The sequence below is a fragment of the Mytilus trossulus genome, chromosome 10 (assembly GCF_036588685.1).
Source record: "Mytilus trossulus isolate FHL-02 chromosome 10, PNRI_Mtr1.1.1.hap1, whole genome shotgun sequence".
Classification (NCBI taxonomy): Eukaryota; Metazoa; Mollusca; class Bivalvia; order Mytilida; family Mytilidae; genus Mytilus; species Mytilus trossulus.
Genome location: NC_086382.1, coordinates 45,242,225 through 45,261,722, shown reverse-complemented (window position 1 = coordinate 45,261,722; position 19,498 = coordinate 45,242,225). Strand labels below are relative to the sequence as shown.

The 19,498-nt window shown below is 32.4% G+C and overlaps 2 protein-coding genes across 2 annotated transcripts in view; one reads left to right on the top strand and one right to left on the bottom strand.

The window, feature by feature from the left end:
* Positions 1-1,165: 1,165 nt before the first annotated feature.
* The window catches only part of LOC134687442 (cation-independent mannose-6-phosphate receptor-like), a 48,930-nt gene continuing 30,597 nt past the window's right edge, over positions 1,166-19,498 (bottom strand). Inside the window, exons 33-43 of the mRNA XM_063547746.1 lie at positions 11,708-11,865; positions 11,171-11,313; positions 10,638-10,782; positions 10,144-10,209; positions 9,345-9,428; positions 8,185-8,339; positions 7,843-7,943; positions 7,035-7,120; positions 6,253-6,426; positions 5,850-5,919; positions 1,166-2,768 (exon numbers count right to left, since the gene is read on the bottom strand). Coding sequence (XP_063403816.1) covers positions 2,568-2,768; positions 5,850-5,919; positions 6,253-6,426; positions 7,035-7,120; positions 7,843-7,943; positions 8,185-8,339; positions 9,345-9,428; positions 10,144-10,209; positions 10,638-10,782; positions 11,171-11,313; positions 11,708-11,865 — 1,383 coding nt within the window. The 3' untranslated portion in view covers positions 1,166-2,567. The remainder of the gene's footprint in view (positions 2,769-5,849; positions 5,920-6,252; positions 6,427-7,034; positions 7,121-7,842; positions 7,944-8,184; positions 8,340-9,344; positions 9,429-10,143; positions 10,210-10,637; positions 10,783-11,170; positions 11,314-11,707; positions 11,866-19,498) is intronic.
* Positions 14,371-19,179, top strand: LOC134687443 (uncharacterized). The gene is made up of 2 exons (XM_063547747.1): positions 14,371-16,033; positions 18,414-19,179. The coding sequence occupies exons 1-2, from the start codon at positions 14,555-14,557 to the stop codon at positions 18,453-18,455; spliced, it is 1,521 nt and encodes a 506-aa protein (XP_063403817.1). The 5' UTR covers positions 14,371-14,554; the 3' UTR covers positions 18,456-19,179.

Genomic DNA, 19,498 nt, shown 5'->3' with positions numbered 1-19,498 from the left:
CTGTGCTTAAAAAATAAATATTATTTAAACGTTGGTTCTGAATAGCCTGATGCCTTGATCATAACACATATTAATGGGTTCCATTGTTCAAAGGAGTTTGCTTATAAAATTTAGAATGGAAAATTATGCAAAATAATAATAATGCACATGAATGTTTCAAAAAATAAATTTATTTGATCCATAAGAAAATCCTCTCATTCAAGCAAGTTCATAATCAGCAGTTTAATTGTACATTCAACAAAATGTTTCACCATTAATTAACAGTAACAAAATAAATCATATACCCTCAACATTTGTTCACATGATGATATGATATTCATTGATAAAAACATGATTATGCTTTAACTCATTGACAACAATAACAAACTAATTATCACATCTGACACATACTGATATTTTTTTGTATTAGTAATACAAGTTCATAAAGTCATGGCTTTCTATAAGAGGCAAACAAAGCAACATAACTTCTACATTACTTGAATTTTGTGACATCAATGCTTAGTAAAAGAATAACTTCTTGGAGCCTCTAGTTTCACATTTGGTATTATTAAGTTTGATAGAATGATTAAATAGAGATATTAATGAACATGAGTTAAGAGGCCATTACAGAAATCAATGAATGATAAAACATAGATACTTGGATATGCAATTAAAGATTGACATTATGCAATTATATGGACACTTCTGACATGTGTTAAGGTAAATGTTTCAGTTGTAGGTAGATTTACAGTAATTCAAGTAAATAAAGATTTTCAAGATTCAATCTGTTTCTAAAAATTATGAACAAAGAGTTTATAAGGCAGTGATTACTTGTTTGAAAAGGCTAACAGCCTATAAACAATAGTTATTCTTATTTGATATATACTCAATTTTAGAAACTTACATTTTGTATACAGGTATTCATAGTAGTAAATAAATGCATGAACAATATAAGATATCATTATGATAGTTGTTGGAAGATTTGTAATATATACATGTACTATAATGAAGCATTTATTTGTAAAAATAAAGTTTCAACTGAATTTTCTACATTTAAGAAAATATATCGACTTATATCTGGAATTTGTAAAAAAAATCATACATTTACAAATGGAATGTTAGGTTGTGGTTATGAGGAGAAGTGTGAATAATTGAGATACAATACCCTTTGAACCAACCTATGGTAAAGTTAAATCTAAATCATCCAACAGTTTTTCTTATAAGTAAACTGTGGGAAAACAGTTTTAAAATGTATAGCTTTTGAAATAAAGAGTGCTAAATTAAAAGTAGTAATGCAATATCCAGCAAAGCAATTCTTATTTCAATGACTTGTTATTTTCATCATAAATCCTGTAACATTCTGAGCCATTTTGATGAATCAAATAATAAGATTGAATATGGAAAATTATAACATGAATTACCGAGAACAATAATATGAATACAGAGTGTGTGTGTGATGAACTTGTGAGAATTGTACATCAACCTCTACAACCAAATTCTATAAGGGTAATTCTTAAATAAAATGATAAATTGCTTCTGTCATAATAAACAAATATTGTAAAATAAAACTTAACTTATAATCATTTATTATAAGCCAAGGTCTAAGTTAATCTAAATGTCATGGGTTAGTTCTTTGGTTAATTATTTAATACATTAAAACAACTGTGTAGATCAAGAGCAGCAATGTAATAAGCTGTTCCTTTTATCTACTAATAAATCAAGTCATAAAGATACTTGAGCACTTCATACAGTTAGATTTTAAAGCTAATCATTGCGGAAGAAATGGTCAGTCAGCAAAAATGCAAAACAATTTGATGTAATTGACTTTCAACATGTAACAACAAGCAAACAACATGTTGATTATAAAAAAGACAGAGTGAGATGATTTTGTTCCCAAATTCACATACCCCATTCCCAAATTTAAATAAATATAGCAAAGACTATGTTCACCTCAAAAAAATATTCAGATCAATAAAATACAACATAAATCATAGCAAAATAATGTAAGCAAGATTTTGTGAAAGTGTCTTTCCTACCTGAATACTCGAATATATATTTCCTTAATTTTTCAATAAAAAAACAAAAAACAAAGAGTGTCTCATTGTAAATGAAATCATTTCTGCTTATATACAAAATTAATTGAACAGATCTCATGTGGTATATTTTTTTAAAGAAATGCTGTAGATATTTTACAATGGTTTCATGTGCATGTATAAGGTTTTTTTATTAGTATGACCACATATTTTCCCGCAATATATACTACAGTGTAACCTGTGTACTCCGACACACTTGGGGAACCAGAAAAAAATGCAGGATTAAACAGGGTGACGAAATACTCAGGGTTTTTTCTGCAAGGTATGACATATTTTTGGACATTGAAAATGTGTCAGTTAAAGCAGGATGTTGGAATACTTAGGTGTCGGATGAGACAGGTTACACTGTATTTAAATAATCATCTTTGTATCACAGTCAACACAAATTTATCCAAAAAAGACGAAATATCTTTTATGGAAATAAACAATCACATTTTATAAACATTGGACACCACATTTAGTTTTTAAAAAATCAAATACATTAACAAATAGAGATCATGCTAACAGATCTTCATCACTATCGTCATGGTAACCTCCTTCAGCGTCTGCAAAAGGATTTAATATTTTAACGTCATCTGTTAAATCATGTGTTTGACCGTCTGCAGATTCTATTCTACTGGACATCTGTTCTTCATGTGTTAATAAAACAACTTCATCATCATCGTTGTTTTCATCTTCATCTTCTGCACTTGGTAACTAAAAATAAAGTTTTCAATAAAAGACTATATTAAAGATATCTAAATTCGACAGGGATCCAGGATTTGATGTAATGCAGGGAGGGGTGCTCCTGAGAATGAGGAGTTAGAAGACCATGATAATAGAACAACTTTGTCTTTATCATTTACATTTTCATTTTCATCTTCTGCACTCAGTAACTAAAATAAAGTTTTCAATAAAAGACTATATTAAAGATATTAAAATTCAAAGCAGATCTAGCATTTAATGTGATGTGGGGAGGGGTACTCCTGAGAATGAGAATCTGAAAGACCATGATAATAAAACAATTTCATCATTATCATTTTCATTTTCATCTCCGGCACTTGGTTACTGAAATAAATATTTCAATACAAGACTAAAGTAACGATAATGGTAATTAAAACTAGGCACAGAATCAGATTGCTGTTAAAGAGACCATATACTGACCCCAAAATGGCTGTAATTTTATCTATTTATTACATTTTTAAGGGAGGGGGGCTGTATAGTGCGCCTCTTCTATCTGAATCTGTGCATGAAAATTGAAAACCTACGTATTATCAACAAAAGGTATTGGATAATATGTTGGAGTACTTAATATTTTATATAACTTTCCATATACCCATACTATTGGTGTGATCCTGGTAGATGTATAGTAGGATAATAAATAAAATGAAAGTTCGGACTGTTATACCCTCTTAAATTCTCTTAAACCGTATCCTAAAAATGAAAATCACGCTCACCTACATTCTTATCTAGTTTATATATTATGTCCAATACCAGTTTTCAATTATTTAATAATGCACAACAAATAACTTGGTAACTGGATATATTTTGGGAAAACAAGTGAAACTGCGAGCTACTGCTCACTGATGATACCCCCCCCGCAAGTGGATAATATAAATAGTGTAAAAATATGCAAGTGTTCAGTAAACAGGAAGTTGTCGAGTGATGAATCTGAAAACGCATCACACGGTATAGCTGACTTATATAAATCCTGAAACCAAATTTCAGAAATCCTTGTATTGTAGTTCCTGAGAAAAGTGTGACTAAAATTTTCAACTTGGCTATCAAGTGTAAAATCATACAAGTGTTCGGTAAACAGGAAGTTGTCAAGTGATCAATCTGAAAACGCATCACACGGTATAGCTGACTTAGATAAACCCTGAAACCAAATTTCCGAAATCCTTGTATTGTAGTTTCTGAGAAAAATGCGACGAAAAAATAAATAGAGTAAAAATATGCAAGTGTTCGATAAACAGGAAGTTGTTGAGTGATGAATCTGAAAACGCATCACACGGTATAGCTGACTTATATAAATCCTGAAAACAAATTTCAGAAATCCTTGTATTGTAGTTCCTGAGAAAAGTGTGACGAAAATTTTCAACTTGGCTATCAAGTGTAAAATCATACAAGTGTTCGGTAAACAGGAAATTGTCAAGTGATCAATCTGAAAACGCATCACACGGTATAGCTGACTTAGATAAACCCTAAACCAAATTTCAGAAATCCTTGTATTGTAGTTCCTGAGAAAAATGCGACGAAAAATATTCATGGGACGGACTGACTGACGGACGGACTGATGGACGGTACGACTGACGGACGGACGGACTGACAGACAGAGGTAAAACAGTATACCCCCCTTTTTTAAAGCGGGGGTATAAGGGGGTATAAAAAAAATAGTCCCCTATCATAAGTAGGTCACAATGACCTACATTTCAGCCTTCTTACGATTGTAGATGTAGGCTACCCAAGTAAATTATAAAGTATTTAATATGAAAAAATTATGTTTAACTCCTGAAAATAGATAATACTGACTTAGAAATTATTGCATGCATTTATTATTGTGATTTTTCATTTCATACTTCAATGCGATTTTAATTTTTACGATTTTGAGAAAAATCCTGTTTAATTCATGTAAAAATTTCGAGTTATGATTTTGGAGTTAACAAGTCTGTCACATTTTTTGCAATAATTTCTGAATTTAAAGTATTGCATCATTATTGTGAAGCTCTGAAAGGGTTGTAAGCGATATACTCTGATATGTGATAAGAGATATCTTGAAGTGATATACATGTATGTGAAATAAATGGAATATAAAGTACAGTTGTGGTGTGTTTGGTGAAATATTGGATTTATATATTGAAGAAGGGAGGATTGACCATTCACATCATATTTTCTCACTCTGTGTCCATTCATGTTACTCAATGTTAATTTTCCATTCTTGTAAATTAATCCCTAAAAGTATATAAAAAGGAGGATATGTGCCAAATCAGCAATTTTTCCATTTTTAAAGAAGCATAACTTTAGAACAGTGACACCACCAAAATTAAAACTTGATTTGTATTTTGTGGTAATATTCATAGTGCATAAGTTTCATAATAATTGATTTCGGCAAACTCAAGTTAGAGATCTGTTACAAAAACTTCAGCATTTTTTTTGCATTTTTAAAGGAGCATAACTCTAGAACGGTAAAAGTAACACCACCAAAATTCAAACTTGATTCGTATTTGTGGTAATATTCATAGTGTATAAGTTTCATTACAATTGATTTAGGCAAATTCAAGTTGGAGATCTGTTACAAAAACTTCAGCATATTTTTCCATTTTTAAAGGAGCATAACTCTAGAATAGTAAAAGTGACACCACCAAAATTAAACTTGATTTGTATTTTGTGGTAATATTCATAGTGCATAAGTTTCATTATAATTGATTTAGGCAAACTCAAGTTGGAGATCTGTTACAAAAACTTCAGCATTTTTTTTCCATTTATAAAGGAGCATAACTCAGGAACAGTAAAAGTGATGCCACCCAATTTCAAACTTGATCTGTGTAATGTGGTATATATTCTTACTGTGTCATCATGGATACTAAACAAACAACCAGTATTGTCTAAACTGTTAGCAGCAATTATCAATTCAAGTCTTTGGTAGTATTATTGAGGGATGTGACCCACAACCTCCCAAACTGGAGGCAAGCACACTACCCCAATACCACAGAGGTAGTTTTTATGTACTAGAGAAAATGGTGGAGATTTTATGCTTTAATAAGATAATATGATACCTCTAAATTCATATATACTTACACTATTATAAAGAGCTCTCTCTCTTCCATCTCTACTAAAAATACTTGTGATCTTTGCTTTAAATGCTGATCTGCAAGACAGAGGGGACAATCTTTTGTTAAAAAAATATCTTGATGAAAATATCTATTTTTATTTAAATCTTACTACTGTTGATTCATTATTTTAATTTATTTGCATGGTTTTTCTAGAAGATAAACCACCAAATTAAATGTCTATTAAGTTCTTATTTTCTAATTGGGTTTTAAACAGATTTTGTCAAAACCATGAAATCAAATATCCATGAAAATTTATTTTTTGCATTCAACAAAAGATGGCATTGTAATTAATTATTGAATCCCAGTATGTAATTCTTATGAAGTAATAAAGGTCTGCTAAACTAATTATTGGTTTGGTCATAACTTACCTTCTTTCTGCTTTATGGAATATGATCAGTAAAACACACACAAGAATAGCTACTGAGAATACAGCAACTATTATACCAATCTTTCCTGATCCTGATTCGTCTTTTTTATTATTATTTGCCTGGGCAGCATTATTTCCTGTGTTAGATCCAGTAGAAGCAGGTGTCTGGATTACACTACAATTGAAACATTATTGAGTTGAATTGTGGCATTTATGATAGGTTATATTATATTTTCTGTTTTTAATGTTAAAACTCTTGATGTTCTGTTATAAATCAGACAGTTGCTTTTTAGGTGTTTGTTTCACATTTTGTCATGTTTTTTTTTTATAGCTAATTATATTGTATGTGACTTGCATAAGTTTTTTTTTTTTAATTATCTCATTGGCAATCATTCCATATCTCATTATCTTATATTTCAAAACTTTAAAGGACTGGTATTATTAATTAGTAGAATAAAATTGACAAGAAGAGTATCTGAAGCAAACTTATAACAACCAAATTAATTGTATTCGAATTTGCTTTTGAATTGTGGTAAAATAAATTCCATTAGTTTTATACAGTATTCAAGGCATAACTTGGTAAGGTGCAGAGATTAATGTGGTATAAGTCCAGTTTTGAAATATTTTTTTTATGATAAACATTCGCCTGTTGTCTGCTCTATGGTCAGGTTGTTGTCGCTTTGACACATTCACCATTTCCTTTCTCAATTTTATTCAGATAATCTTATACTTCAGGAGTGTTTTGAGATGGTTTTTTGTTTATATACATTGAGATAATCTTACACTTGAGGAGTTATGCATGTATGAGGTGTTTCCCATATGAATAGATACACACAATCTCTTGATTCTGACAGGAGGTATGGTGAAGACTGAAATAAAGAGAAAAATAATAAATACAGTGCTTGGTATTTGAATAATGTGAACACAGCAACCTTTTACACCATTTTTTACCAACACAATGTTGTCTGCACTTCAATTTTCTAAGAATCCAGCATACTTAAAATTAAAATAGAAAAACGAAGGACATGACACAAAATCAGTTAAAGCTTAACAAAAAACATACAAATAGCAATGGAACAGAGATATTACAGTAATTTTCATAGCTTTTTATACCCCAGCTGAAACAGGAGGGGCATTTGAAAGTGTTACCTTCAGCTGTTTGTCTGTCCATATGTAGCTCCAAAAATTTGTTTCCTTTCTCTAACTTTTGTTTGCCTCAACCAAATGTTATAAAACATATACTTAATGTTTTTTTAACAACACAATACCACATCAATGGACACATGATCCATTTTATATTCATTTTCAGTTTCTGTTTTCAATTAAATTTACCCTAGTAACTAGCCCTAAATTACTTGATCACTACTACTTTTGAATCCCTTTTTTGTTTAAAGTCTATAAATATTTAAATTAAAAACATATTTATATCATAGTTCAAACAAAATTTACTACCCCAGTATTTGTATTTTAATTAAGTCAAAAAACAAATGTCTCATGCACAGTGACTGACTTCAATATATCTTGTATTTTTTATTTTCTTACAGGATTACTGCTTTGTTATTATAGTTAAATGTATTTGTAAGATGTTTACCTCTTTAGAATTACAATGGAACTGTATGATACTTTTCGATTTTTTACTTTTATCATGTTCACATTCTTGATCTGATGAGTATTCAGCTTGTAAAACATCATCTGTAACATAGTAATATGAAGTTCATTATTATAGAAGCACATTATGTAAACATTCTTTTAAAATTGTTGTTCGGTTTCTTTAAAAATTTGAACTTATATGCTTCATCATTTTTTTTAACTTAAAATTATAAATCTGTTCTGAAAATAACTAATCCATAAATACATTCCGTGAAATACAGCATATGATGGGACACTTTCATGGCAATATTTCTCCAAGTTATATTGATAAACTTTGTGTTACCTTCAATATAAAACTTTCTGTTATTGCGTTGGCCTATATTCATGCCTCCTTCAATATTAGCTACACGTTTACAAACAACAGCACTAGTACAACCATTGGCTTGTCCTGAAGTGTCTATGTAGTAGGTTGACTTTCCTTCCGATAAAGTGTATGATCTAATAATAGGAAATATGATTTCAATACAGTTAGTAAAATGTTTTTCACCATAATAAAAGTTGACAAGTGGAAATTCAAGGGTTTTGTACAAAATAAATCTATTCAGATTACACAATGTAGGTAAAGAGTAGAACTGAGAGTTAGTGTCACAAACCATACCCCTACTTTAAATATTAGATGAGCAGGAATTGAAAAATAAAATGATTCAGAAAAGGTATTACATGATAAAACATGTTTCCCCTGAAGACTCATAGCAAATTTTAGGAAGTTCTTACTAGAAGTTCCTTAAAAAAAATGATAAAATTTCACACATGGCCAGATGGCGTTATAATAATATACAAATATTTGGTAAACGGGATTTAACCCCGCCGCAATTTTGCGCCTGTCCCAAGTCAGGAGCCTCTGGCCTTTGTTAGTCTTGTATGATTTTTAATTTTAGTTTCTTGTGTACAATTCAGAGTTTAGTATGACGTCCATTATCACTGAACTAATATACACTTTTGTTTAGGGGCTAGCTGAAGGACGCCTCCAGGTGTGGGAGTTTCTCGCTACATTAAACACCCATTGATGGCCTTTGGCTGTTGTCAGTTCTATGGTCGGGTTGTTGTCGCTTTGACACATTCCCCATTTCCATTCTCAATTTTATTAAATGAGAGATTAATCTAAAATGATGTCCATGGTATAGCATGTCAACATCAAATAAAGTTGTAGTTTCTGAGAAAAAAATGATGGAAACTTAATTTTATTTATAACTTTTTTTACTGGAATGAAATGTCAAATCAAAGGAATATTTGTTCATATGGAACTGAATGTTACTTACTATGATTTGGTGGTATATATTGCACCTTGATCTCTTTAAAAAAATTGCATGAAAATTAAAAATAGTTTGAAAGGGATAGACATTAGCGCCTAAAATCCCTGTTCCTTTAAGCAATATCTTAAAATCATGTTGGAACTACAGGTGCATGCATAATCAAATTACTTTATTGTATAAGAATTCTTACTTTATTGTAAGTTTATCCAGATGAATTATTCCACCAGATCTTGGATCAGTAATAGTATTATTATTTTTTACTCCAATTTCTTCTCTGAAAATGTAAACAATATATTTATATCCAAAAACAATTTTAAACCAAATTTTTAGAAATACTTAAATTATTCTTAAAATTTCAGTTACTGTGGATTCATTTATTTTTGTGGGTACCCAGTTTTTAGGATTATGGACAACTTGTATTTTCATGTTGTATTTCAGGGATTTACAAAAGTTTGCATAAAAACCTATAACAAACTTATTAAACATAGTTGAACATTGAAATTCATGGTTTGCCTGTAGCCACAAAAAAAAATCAAAAATTGTAATCCAACAAAAAATAATGAATCCACAATATACTCTGAACCTTAATTTCATGTTAATGACAGTGAACTATGTCCTCCCAAATTCATGTTAATGACAGTGAAATCTGTCATCCCAATATCATGTATATGACAGTGCAATCTCTCCTCCCAATTTCATGTTAATGACAGTGAAATCTGTCCTCAGAAATATCATGTAAATGACAGTAAAATCTGTCCTCCTATTTTCATATTAATATTAAGTTTTCCGGTGATGAATTCTGTTATCTAAATCAAAGTGCTAACCATATCTAATAAATTGATGAACAGTATTCTTTATTCATTCTATCTTTCTTGCAAAAAACACACCACAAAGACAGACACTGATTCGAACATATTGTTTGAGGAGGGGGAAAGGAGATATAATTTAACAACAAATAAATTACATTTATAAACAATTACATATATTACCTTTCTACTCTGCATGCCACATGAGATTTCCATTTAAATTCAAACACACAACTATTACTGTCACTTCTACAAAATAAAATCCGTTTTATATCAATTTTGTTTTTTAAAAATCCTATGTTGCATGTAACACTGACTTTACATCTAAATTTAGAAGTGATTAAATCCACTATCCATCAAGAAGATTATTTCTAGCAATCACAGACATTTTCACTAATTCAGTAACTTTTTTAATTTTTAAATTAAAACTTGTCTTTTGAATTAAAATAGATGTAGTAAATTTGAATGCTTGCCATCATCAATCATAACTTTACTGTCACAAATATCAATTTAATATTCAAGTTTGCATTTCACACACAATTTGTTTTATAAGAAACCATTGTTGGTTCATGATTCATGAATAGATGAGTAATATGTCATAAATGTTTGCATTAAAAAGGTTTCTTGACTAAAATATAAAGAAAGCATGGAGGTGATATATATACCAAGTTTCTTACCCAGGTACATACACAGGACCTCCCACTGTATTCCCACATTCAAATCTAACAACAACTTTAGCCAGAAGATTGTCACTTCTTCTTTTGGCATGTGAACAAGCTGAATTTCCATGTGAGTATTCCAATACTAATGTTTTACCATCAGCTAAAAATATGAGATAACATCTAATGAATACATAAGGAATTTTTGTTTATTTGCAATTAGACATTTTGGCTTTAAACTGTAACTGATGCTTCTTTACTTTTTACTTGATTTTGTGATTCTGACGTATTGACATCTAAGCCAACCTTCTGCAAGAGAGAATTTTCTAAACCACTTCCACTGCCAATGCCAAAGCTTTGACAAAATAAAAAGACTTTAACTTCTAAAGAACTCATGATCAGTTTTCGTGTACAAGGAATAATATTTAAGTTGAGTGTTTTATTTTTAGAGAAGTTATAAAAATTTCTTTTCATTTTTTTTCCTATAGTACAATTATAAACAATTATTAAAGTCATTCAAAACTATAACTTGCAATATTTGAAATATTTACCATCCATTGTGAGTTTCTGTGTAGAAATCAGTCCCAATGTATCTATTATACCAGATTTTGTTTTTCTACAGCCAGCTGCTGTAGCTGGGCAGCTTTCTGATTTCAGGTTGCTATGAACTCCTTCACATATATTTAGCCAATATCTGAAAAAGTCAACATATTTTAGTTACATCAAAATTCAAGTTTACCATCATTACATAAATATGAATAGAAATGCCTGTACAACTTTTGTTTATGCTGGTTCAATGATGCAAAGAATATCAAAAGCGATTATAACACAAATATGTGTAATTCACTTCATTCATAATTTCATTTAATTAGGCTATTCTTGATTAATTCTTTTACATCATATAGCTCCTAGCTTGTTCAGATATTTCTATATCCCTGGCTTGAAAATGTTTAGTTTTTGTCATTTTTAGAAGAGGTTAACCCTAAAAAATACAAAAGCAAGAAATTGCTAAAGTTTCATTAAATGCTTTATTTTTCAAATCTATTTTGTTCTTTGACTGTATAGAACAACTTTATTTTTCTACTTACTGGTTCCCTGCAGAATCTTTTGCTTGCCATGATTTTGTTGTACTGGACAGGATATTTAGGTCATAAATATGGCCGCCATAACTAAGAGAACAACTATCAGCTACATTAGGACACACCTGTCTGGTATTCCAAGTAAACGCTGCTTGACAAGGTTTAATCTACAAACAGTTTATAATGTTATCATAACTTCTATGCATTTGCTAAGATGATCTTTGGTACTATATGCAAAAAGCAGAAAAAAAATCAACATATTGAATTCATTTAGTATATAAGTATATCTTAAATCCACTATATGAATAACCAGGTGCTCCACAGAGCACAGCTTTATACAACTGCAGTGGTCAAACCCTGAACAGTTGACAATATTCAGGCTTGATACTGTCTGAATTTGGATAATCAAGGTTTTTGTCAAAAAATAAATGTGGTCAAAGATCTATTGCACAATACTGTGCAATTGAAGATTTCTTCTTAAAATTTTCGAAATTTGAGAAAAAAAGGAATTCCTTAAAAATATTGTAAACAACCCCCCCCCCCCCCAACTTATTAAAACCCCCCTTTAAGCAATAACCCTTAAATTTAATCCCATCCTTTCCTTTGTAGTATAGAACCTTGTAGTACAATTTCAGAGAGTTTCATACACTTAAACACAAGTTATTGTTTGGAAACTAGTAACATGCATCTTTTTGGCCCTTTTTAGGCCCCTAATTCCTACATATTTTAGGCAATGTATCCAAAACTTAATACCAGCCTCCCCTTTGTTATATGGAACATCGTGGTACAATTTAAGAGAGATCCATACAATGACACACAAGTTATTGTCTTGAAACTAGAAAAATGCTTGTTTTTGGTCCCCTTAATTCCTAAACTTTGGACCCATAAATTAATCCAAACCTTATACTTGTGGTTTTAAACATTGTGGCACAATTTCAGAGCAATTGAATTATTTATACACAAGTTATTATCCTTAAACTAGAAAAAAAAAATGCTTGTTTGGAGCCCCTTTTGGGACCCTTATCCCTAAACGGTTAGGACCTTCATCCCCAAAGTCGATCATAACCTTTCCTTTTGTGGTATTGACCCTTCTGAAAAAAAATCATAAAGATCTATTCACTCAAACTAAAGTTATTGTCCGGAAACCAATGTGTCTTCAGATGGACGCAGACGACAACAACGACGACATCATACCACTATATGATCCAAAAAAAAAATTTGGCAGTCATATAAAAACCTTTCCGATATTCTAACACACATATTTTTTTTTTTTCAAATATAGTTTTAGCCCTTATTCCTCAATTTAAAAACCTTTATTTCAAATGATAAAATTTGTAATGGTGACGTTGGTGAAAGATACCATAATATAATTTAAAATAAAAAGACAGATTTCAGGGATCTCCATGGCCTGTTTAACGATGGCGCCCCTCCATCGTTCAAATGTCTTGCGCCATCGTCAAATGACTCGCACCATCGTTAAATTGCCTTGCGCCATCGTTAAACTGTCTTCCGCCATCGTTCAAAACTTCATCGTTTTTTGTAGCCCGACGCCATTTTTTTATCAATTATAATCAAATGCATGTAATTGCATAACCCTTAGGCTTTTTATGTTATAATCCAATACAGTTCTAACGCCTGAGGGTTAAGATCGTTAATCACTTGTACCTGAGCTTGGACAGGTAGATCAACAAACCAGACAGGAGAATAATATCTGAGGATAGACGACCAATTGTCGAATTAATCAACTAAGTTTCAGCAAATGATTATGATAATTTAGATTAAATAAATTAATTAATAATCCAGTTACAAAGAAAATAGTTTAACAAGTCGAACATGTGCTTTATTTTCACTTACGCAATCAGCATCCCCCTTTTTAAGAAGTACAAAATAAGACGGAAAACAGTAAATATTATTTCATCGCAAATAACTCGAGTACTGCTGTAACGATAATTTAAAATTACGTTAAAAGTTTAAAAGTAACAACTTAAATATTTCCTGTAAAGAAATATCGTATCGTTTTTCCGAACTCATTTCGTATGTTACAATCAAATTGATACATCCGCGTTTCCGGTTTATATTCAGACTCGAAAGATGCATGTTGCACAGCATTAATTTGCCAGATAAAGTCATTAAAAACCTCTTCATTTGTCAACGTTTGCTTTACAAATCTCTTTAACCTTTATCATAACCCGTACAAATCGTTTTGTTGTTGTTGCTGCAAATCAGCCATACCGGTAATGGGTTCAGTGTCCATGAAAAACAAGCTCCACATGATGGCACATCATATGATTTTTAACCGCCATAACTATTACCAAAAACACAAGAAATCTACATGGGGACCTTCATGACAGCTTTTGGTCATTCTCGACAAAGGGGGGACCATGAGGACTTGGCATTTGAATGGTTAAAAACGGCAATAAATGAAAATATTGAAACTTCTAATTCTATAATGAAAATTCAAATAAACATAATTTAAATAAGCAATGAATTAGCATGTTCACCATTCCTTGTATGGAGGGATAAAATACTTCCGATGACGCTACACTGTACAGCGTAGACACGGTTTGTAATGGTGAAAGTTCCTCCATGGTTCAATTTTCATCCATGGAGATCCCTGAGATTTCATTTCATTCATTTTCTACTTACCACCTGAGAAAAATACATACGGATATTACTTTCCTTGCCAGTCCAGACTTCGCAATTAAAATAAAACATCTAGATGACGGAGATACTTCCAACCGGAACTACGTCACCTACATGCTTTACTCTACCTGTACCCCAGTTTTATTTTTTGCGCCGAAGAGTTCAGACGTTAAAAAATATTTTCAAAGTTATTTAATTTATATAGTTTAAGATATGAGAAGTGAAGGCTCGGATGCCTATGTCGAGGAAGACACTTCTTCTGTGTTAGAGGATAATACAATGGCCTCCGACAAAGTCACTTCCGCTCCCGGGAAGAAAGGTAAGAAACGTACTTCTTCTCGTAGCAAGAAAGACAATTTGTCAGACTTAGAAAGTCGTATGATGACAAGAATTGAACAACAGGACAAACAAGTCAATTCTATGACTGAAACAATGGGTAAATTATTGGATTTACTTCAAAACAAGTGTACTGACACCGGAAATGAAGTTCCAAGGTCAGAACATGAGAACCAAAATACGGTCACAGTCGAGGCATTTAGTGCTGCTCGCAGACCTCTTATCCCGTTGAATAGTGCTATTAATGAGCACCAAAATAGCGGTGATGATATTGAAACACTATCTGTTCGAATTTCGGATTCAGAACGTCAAAATAGTGGCTTTTTATTCAGTGCAGAGGGCTCTGAGAATTCTAGAAATTCTGATCATGAAGATGTCAATACTTGTGACAGTAGATCAGTTTTAGGTAAATCTGGTGAACATGACAGGTTCCAGAAATATTTAGGTAACAGAAATGAGAAATCTTGTGAAACAGAGAAGCAAGATAGTTCTGTGAGTCATACACTAGGTGACAAGTTTGGTCTAGATGCTTATACGTCGTTAAAGACTGACAAAACAGGTTTAGTGTTAGAACAAAACCAAATTGATGTTTTACGTGGTTCTTGGAGATCAGAGACTCCTCACAAAATCACTAGTTATAAGGAAAATTATAGACTGAGTTTTCCAATAGATGCAAGTTGTCAAGAATACTTTAATGTACCGACAATGGACAATACAGTAGAAAGTTTACTGATGAAAAGATATGGTCCAAAGGCTGCTTTTGGCAGAGTCCCAAGTTTATTTACCAAGAACTTAAAGTCACTTGAAAGGTTGGCTTATCAGGGTCAAGTTGCGGCCCGCATGGGATTGATCACGACTTGTTATTTGCAACAAGCAAGTGGAAATTTATTGGATAATTTAACATCTGATTCACAAAATTTAGATAGTGCAATTCAGAATGTAAGAGACATATTTGCTTTGTCAACCAAAAGTTTAGATCAGACTGCGAGAACTGGTGCTTTTCACCACATGATACGTCGTCGTGCTACCATGTATGATACAGGTCTAAATGAACTAAGAGACTATGCTAACACAATTGTGACTTTACCATTAACAGCAGATGGTATATTTGGATCTCAGTTTGATACCAAAATGAAAGAGAAAACTGACAGAAATAAGCAATTAGCTGAAGTTTTACCTGATAATAGAAGAGTTACAGTTGGTTCACAGTTAGGTAAGAGAAAACCAACGGCTACAGTTACTTCAGAGTCAACATTTGTGAAGAAGCCTAAATTTGACAGTAACTTTAAGATACCAAAGAAGAACTTTGGGGAGTTCAAGTCATCTGGTAAACAGACGCAAGCTACCAAACCATGGGTAAGTTCTTTCTCTAATGTGAAGAAAAAGTATAGTTCCTGACGCCAAAAATCTAATGTTGTTGCCTCAGATACCAGTGGGAGGGAGGTTAAAACATTTTCTTCAGGAATGGGAATCAATAACCGACGATCAATGGGTACTGAAAACTTTACAAGAGGGTTTGAAATTAGAATTTCAAGAAACTCCTCACTTGACAGGTATAAAACACACTTCTGTCAATGCGAGGAATCTACCTATTATTTTAGCAGAGGTAGAAGATTTAATACAAAAAAATGCAATAGAGATTGTACCTCAAACAGAGATACATCAAGGTTTTTACAGTACACTTTTTCTGGTTCCAAAGAAAACAGGCGATTTAAGACCTGTGATAAACTTAAAACCTCTCAACCAGTATCTGAGGAAGCAACATTTCAAAATGGACACTTTAACAAAAGTTTTGAATCTAGTAAAACCCCAAGACTGGGCGTTGTCTCTCGATCTGAAAGATGCATATCTCCATATTCCAGTTCACAAAACACACAGAAAGTTTCTACGTTTTTGCATACAAGGCAAATGTTACCAATTTGTAGCTCTGTGTTTCGGTCCTTCTCAAGCACCTCGAGTGTTCACAAAAATAGTTACGGTAGTAGCAGCTCATCTGAGAATTCAAAACACTTATTTGGACGATTGGTTGCTAGTGAATGCTCAAGAGAAAATGCTAATTTCAGACAGAGAGATAACACTCAATCTTCTGATAAAACTGGGATTTATAGTAAATCTTCAAAAATCTTCTCTTATCCCATCACAAGAGATCACTTACATAGGGGCATTGTTCAATTTCAAGAAGGAGATAGTTTCTCCAACTATGGAAAGAATTTTAAAATTAGAAATGTTAGTGATAAGCTTAATGATGGGACACAATACCGCAAGAGATTATCTAATGTTGTTGGGTTTGATAGCGTCTTGCATAGAATTGATCCCCAATGCACACCTTTATATGAGGCCTATCCAATTACATCTACTTCATTTCTGGAAACCATCTACCAGAGATCTTACTTATCGAATTCCATTTACTCAACACCTAAAAGATCATTTGAATTGGTGGTTGGACAGAGCAAACACTACCAAGGGCAAATCATTACACCAGTGGTCGGCAACCCTCACAATAACAACAGATGCTTCAAAGACAGGGTTTGGGGGTCACATGAACAATCAGATTTTTCAAGGTTTTTGGTCTGTTCAAGAACAGAAACAACACATAAATCTCTTGGAATTGGAAGCTGTAATTCGAACAGTACAACATTTCCTACCACAATTACAAAATCAAAATGTGCTACTCAAATGCGACAACACAACAGTCGTTCAATATGTAAACAAACAGGGGGGCACCAAGTCCATACACCTTTGTTACAAGACATGGTGTCTAATGAGAATGGCTATTCAGAACAATCTGACATTCAGAGCAGCTCACATAGCGGGGAAATTAAACGTTCTTGCAGATCATCTGTCTCGAAACAAAATACAACCCACAGAGTGGACACTGAACAATCAGATAGTTCAATCAGTGTTTGCAATGTGGGGAGAACCAACAATAGATTTGTTTGCCTCAGTACACAATCACAAGAGACCAGTGTTTTGTGCTTGGATACCTCATCCCAGTGCTCTAGCAGTAGACGCTCTGTCGATATCATGGGAAAAAATGTGGGCATATGCTTTTCCACCAATATGTCTAATTCCAAAAGTACTAAAACACATGAGTCAATTCAATTGTCGACTAATTCTGATAGCTCCAATGTGGCCAAGAAGACATTGGTACACAGAGCTTCTTCAAAAATCAGTAGCAAGTCCAATAAAACTACCAATAAGGCAAAATCTTCTGTATCAACCAAAAACAAACATTTACCATCCAAATCCCGAAGTGTTCACGCTAACAGCCTGGCTGCTCTCCACAAAAATTTCAGAAATAAGGGATTTTCAAGAGAAACTAGAAAGCTTCTCAGAGCATCATGGAGATCTGGCACACAGCAAGACTATGCTCGTAAATTCAAAAGTTTTCATAGTTGGTGTAGTGAACGGGAAAAAGATCCCTATGCAGCTACTTTAGCAGAATGTGCAGATTTTTTATCTCATTTGTACACTTCAGGTTTACAATACCGTACTATAGCAGGTTATAGGTCAATGTTATCGTCTTTGCTATCTCCAATAGATAATGTTCCAATTGGGCAACATCCCTATATTATTAGACTACTTAGAGGGGTTTTCAATTCTAGACCGCCTAAAGTAAATTTAGTCCCAGAATGGGATTTACAAAAAGTGTTGGACATGTTGCAAAAGTCTCCTTTTGAACCTTTATTGAAAGCTGATATTAAATGCTTAACTTATAAAGTGGTTTTTCTTACAGCAATCACAACGTTCAGGAGGTGCTCAGACTTACAAGCACTGAGGATAGGAGAGGGGTTTGTGAATGTTCAGAAGAAAGGACTTGTTTTCTTGAGACCAGGTTTATCAAAACAAGATAGACCAAATCATTATGGAACTAAAATTTTTGTGCCTTACTTTGAACACAATAAAAAATTGGATCCTAAAAGAGCCATTGCGATTTATTTGAAACGCACAGAAGAAACAAGGAAAGATGAAGGAAAACTTTTCTTGTCAACGGTTAAACCATTCAAACCGGTTACATCACAAACAATTTCTAGATGGTTAGTGAATACCATCAAAATGGCATATGTAAATACAGATTTTAAAGTTAAAGCTCACAGTACGAGAGCAATTGGACCTTCGTGGGCCTTATTCAATGGGGCTAGTATGAAGAGTATTTTAGAGTCCGCTGATTGGTCTACTGATACAACTTTCATCAAGTTTTATTTGAGAAATGTAGATGTTAAGGTTTTATCCTGATGTGTATATAACAGATTGTTTTTAAAATCAACCAAAAGACTGATATATTTTAACTGTAATGTGCAGTTCGAAAAAAAAAAAAAAAAAAAAGATAAAAAGACTAAAGAAAAGAAGAAAAAAAATAAAGACATTGTAAATATTGTATAGTGTACAGAAGAATGTTTTTAAAAATGAACAAGTGGTATAAAGTAAAGATTATACCCAGGATGAAGAGACGCAGAGCCATAGAAAATTACCCTACCACCAGAGAGGTAAGGCTTTGTAATCTATCCGTATGTATTTTTCTCAGGTGGTAAGTAGAAAATGAATGAAATGAAATTCTAAATTTGTTTTCAAATTCAGATTTTATGAATGAAGTTTTCTACTTACCACCTGATAATTACCCACCCAACCTCCCCACGTAATTTTCTATAGTAGTAATAAGGTTACTGAAAAAATAGAAAAAACAAAACTGGGGTACAGGTAGAGTAAAGCATGTAGGTGACGTAGTTCCGGTTGGAAGTATCTCCGTCATCTAGATGTTTTATTTTAATTGCGAAGTCTGGACTGGCAAGGAAAGTAATATCCGTATGTATTTTTCTCAGG

Bases quoted from the DNA above. Each gene is read 5' to 3' on its own strand.
- LOC134687443 (XM_063547747.1), top strand. From the start codon at position 14,555: ATGAGAAGTGAAGGCTCGGATGCCTATGTCGAGGAAGACACTTCTTCT. The intron at 16,034-18,413 runs GTAAGTTCTTTC...TTTTTCTTACAG, and splicing joins CGCAAGCTACCAAACCATGG to CAATCACAACGTTCAGGAGG.